The sequence below is a fragment of the Phycomyces blakesleeanus genome (assembly GCF_001638985.1).
Source record: "Phycomyces blakesleeanus NRRL 1555(-) unplaced genomic scaffold PHYBLscaffold_28, whole genome shotgun sequence".
Lineage (NCBI taxonomy): Eukaryota > Fungi > Mucoromycota > Mucoromycetes > Mucorales > Phycomycetaceae > Phycomyces > Phycomyces blakesleeanus.
The window spans coordinates 65353-68411 of record NW_017265161.1 but is presented as its reverse complement, the minus strand read 5'-3'; the positions used below and the strand labels follow the sequence as shown (position 1 = coordinate 68411).

The 3059-nt window shown below is 37.2% G+C and overlaps 2 protein-coding genes and 1 non-coding gene across 3 annotated transcripts in view; 1 reads left to right on the top strand and 2 right to left on the bottom strand.

Annotated features, from left to right (window-relative positions):
- Positions 1–1306, bottom strand: part of PHYBLDRAFT_173938 (hypothetical protein) — a gene marked incomplete at both ends in the record, with an annotated part of 4959 nt that extends 3653 nt beyond the window's left edge. Inside the window, 2 exons of the mRNA XM_018437143.1 lie at positions 8–1069; positions 1153–1306. Coding sequence (XP_018285646.1) covers positions 8–1069; positions 1153–1306 — 1216 coding nt within the window. The remainder of the gene's footprint in view (positions 1–7; positions 1070–1152) is intronic.
- Positions 1307–1861: 555 nt separating this feature from the next.
- Positions 1862–1932, bottom strand: PHYBLDRAFT_t233. Its single transcript has one exon. It is a non-coding gene; the product is annotated as a tRNA-Gly (tRNA).
- A 207-nt stretch (positions 1933–2139) lies between these two features.
- On the top strand, positions 2140–2995 carry PHYBLDRAFT_151118 (hypothetical protein; the record flags this gene model as incomplete). Its single annotated transcript, XM_018432608.1, has 3 exons — positions 2140–2295; positions 2494–2692; positions 2817–2995. The coding sequence occupies 3 exons, from the start codon at positions 2140–2142 to the stop codon at positions 2993–2995; spliced, it is 534 nt and encodes a 177-aa protein (XP_018285645.1).
- Positions 2996–3059: the final 64 nt, after the last annotated feature.

Here is a 3059-nt window from a genome sequence, read left to right as displayed (position 1 = left end):
ATTTCACTTGCAGTTGGAGCATTGTACCGTCTTTGATCCTGAGGCCCCTCAGCTACTAAACACAAAGTGAGATCTATAGATTGTCCCTTTTCCCGAGAAATTTGATCCATTGTTCTGAAGAGATGTATGAATGGATTTGTTTCCATAAGAATGGACTGAATCTTCTCCAAAACACTTCTCTCCAATTGTGGGGAATGGTACTGTCTTTGATCTATCTGAGCAGCACTATTATAAATATAGATCTGAGCAAATTTTGAGTGAGCGATATCAGATTCTGTCACTGGCAAAATAGATCCAATTCTATGACAAATTGTTCCGTGAATCCGGAAGTTGTATGCCCCATTGATATTGTTGCCAACAGAGGTATCAATTTTAGCTCCCAAAGAAGTAAAGCTCATTGTACTATTATAGCTTCGAATGTTTTCAAGAAACTTCTTTCCATCACGTGTTCTATAGTTCAAAAGCTCAGCAATTCCTGTAGGTGTTGGCTCAATTTGGGGGAGAACATGCTTTCCTTTGTTACAACACATAGAGAACGTGGGGCTTCTTAAAGAAGAACGACTGTTTTTTTCATGTGCCCACATCATTGCCCCACAAAATCGACACTCGATATCTATATCTCCCCTGTTATCAACTGCTGGTTCTGAAATAGCTGGAAGTCGGGCAATATTATTCAAGCTTCTGCCTCGATTTCTAGATCCTCTTGCTCTGCTACTGTTATTGTTTGGACAAAATCTGCTTGTAATTTGGCGATGATCAGTTCCGTTACAGTGAGGACAATGGGGTAAAATTGATCCTCTATTCACAGTTGAAATCTCCTCGACTTCTTCTTCTCTTCCAGTCACTTCTTCGTCAGATGAAGTGACCTCGACTTCTTCTTCTCTTCCAGTCACTTCTTCATCGGATGAAGTCTCCTCAATCTCTTCTTCCACGACTGCTTCAAGAACTTCAGTAATAGTCTCATTTGCAAGTGGAAATTCAGTCAACTCAGAAACTGAAATAAAAGTCAATGTTTCTATGTCCAAATTTTGGTCTTGGACAGGCTCACTTCTTATTCTCAAGGCAGCAGCTATTTTTTATAAACACATTTATTATTAAAAAATATATATAATACTTGCAGTAATACGCATAAGTGTATAAATAAATAGTTACTTTGGCTACTTTCTGTAGGATATTCATCTACATTAGTTCTCTTTTGAGGAATGTGGAGAGAAATGTTCTTTGGGTTCATGAGACATTGCTTATGAGTACTTCTACTATGTCCAAGCATATGGCAAGCAGCACAATGACGTTGAGTAGATGACATTTTATTTTTTGGTTTTTTTTTCAAAGTTAGAGTTTGATTTGATAGTTATATACTTTTTTTGGCAATAGTTTGTAAAATAAATTCAAGGGGTTAATATCTCAGTATATCATATGACATAGTAATGTCAGGAGCGGATTGTAATTGGCACTCCGTTCCAATCCTACCAAATCAGGAACAACTACTCCAACCGCAGTAGTTGGGTGAGCAAGGCCAAGAAGAAGAAGACAACCATTGCTCAGCAAGATACCGCAGCAAAAGGACTTAGCTAGAATCTAGGATACTGCGGCATCTTATAAATTAATATAAATATCATAAATATTATCACAAATAAATATTATCTTTATCTTCATATTTCATTCTATCTTATTATCTTATTGTGTGACTTCTCGCACATTACAGTAAAAGTGCTAGATTTTAGATGTGAATAAATGTTTTACAGGCAAATTCGTATATCACGTGATGCTGCTAATTTTGATTGATTTTAGATATATAGATCAAAATAATGTCCGACAAACGTTCCAAAATTAAATAAGATATCATCAACACTGGCAAAAATGCGTCAACGGGGAATCGAACCCCGACCTTCAGCTTGGAAGGCTGAAATTCTACCATTGAACTATTAACGCATATCTCTTGTACATAATTTACTGTAACAAATTACATATTACCAAAAGTTGTTGTATCCATTTAAAAGCTTCATCAATCTGTTCTATATCTTGTTCAAAACAATACATCCATTGTCAAAAACATTGCATCCATTACCACTGTTGCCTTATCTACCAGCAGAAAAAATTTCAGCCGATTCCGACAATATTTCATTTTTGCAATCTCAAATGTTAACATTGCTGCCATCCTCTGTCAAGCAGGGAATGTTGCCCGATCTCACCTCATTTCTGAGGAATATGCAAGCCCAATTCATATCACTGCAACAACATACCAATGAACTTGAATCTCTTGCTGCAACTAATGCTAGATCAACTGCTCAATTAGTTAACACGGAAAAGCTAATTGCTAATATCAGATCTCAATTAGCATCTCAGAGCAATTGCCCAATTACAATAAATGCACCAACATCAACTGCACCAAACACACCCAAGGAATCTGGCACTGAGGCTTCTACATAAGCTACTGCTGCTGCTGCTGCTTACAACTCTATTGTTGCTTTTACTGTCCTTTCTGTCTGCAAGGCTCCAAGACCTCCTTTTGTTCAACGGGTTGCTGCTTCTGTGAGAATGTTTGCTATTTCCACAGGTCCCAAAGGATATCAATATGTGTATATTCTACGTTCACACCATTTTACACATAGAGAAGTCCGCAACTCTTTAAAAATACTTGGTGTTGATACTGGCTACATCTTGGATATTAATTTTCCTACCAAAGAATGCAGTTGACATTCTTGTTTATAACCAGTATGCTGAGAAATTCTAGGCCACTCTGATCACAGTTACTATCGAGATCTTAGATGTGTTTGACCCTTTGGACCCCAAATATTAGTCTCTTTCTGATTTAGAGCTAGAAGAAGTTGCTGCTGAACTTCATTCTAATCGTTGTCTGAAGGCTCTCAAGTACCTTTGTCCTCATGTTGCTGTTTCTGTTAGTCATTTCTTTTGTGACCAAGACTGGATCTCTAAGGAAGATATTCCTGTTCATTCTGTTTCTGGTCCTGGTGCTAGTATTCATGATTTCTAATTACCATATCATTGCACCTCTGTTGCAATGTCTGAATGAGTGAAATCTCATTAGGACTTTGAAA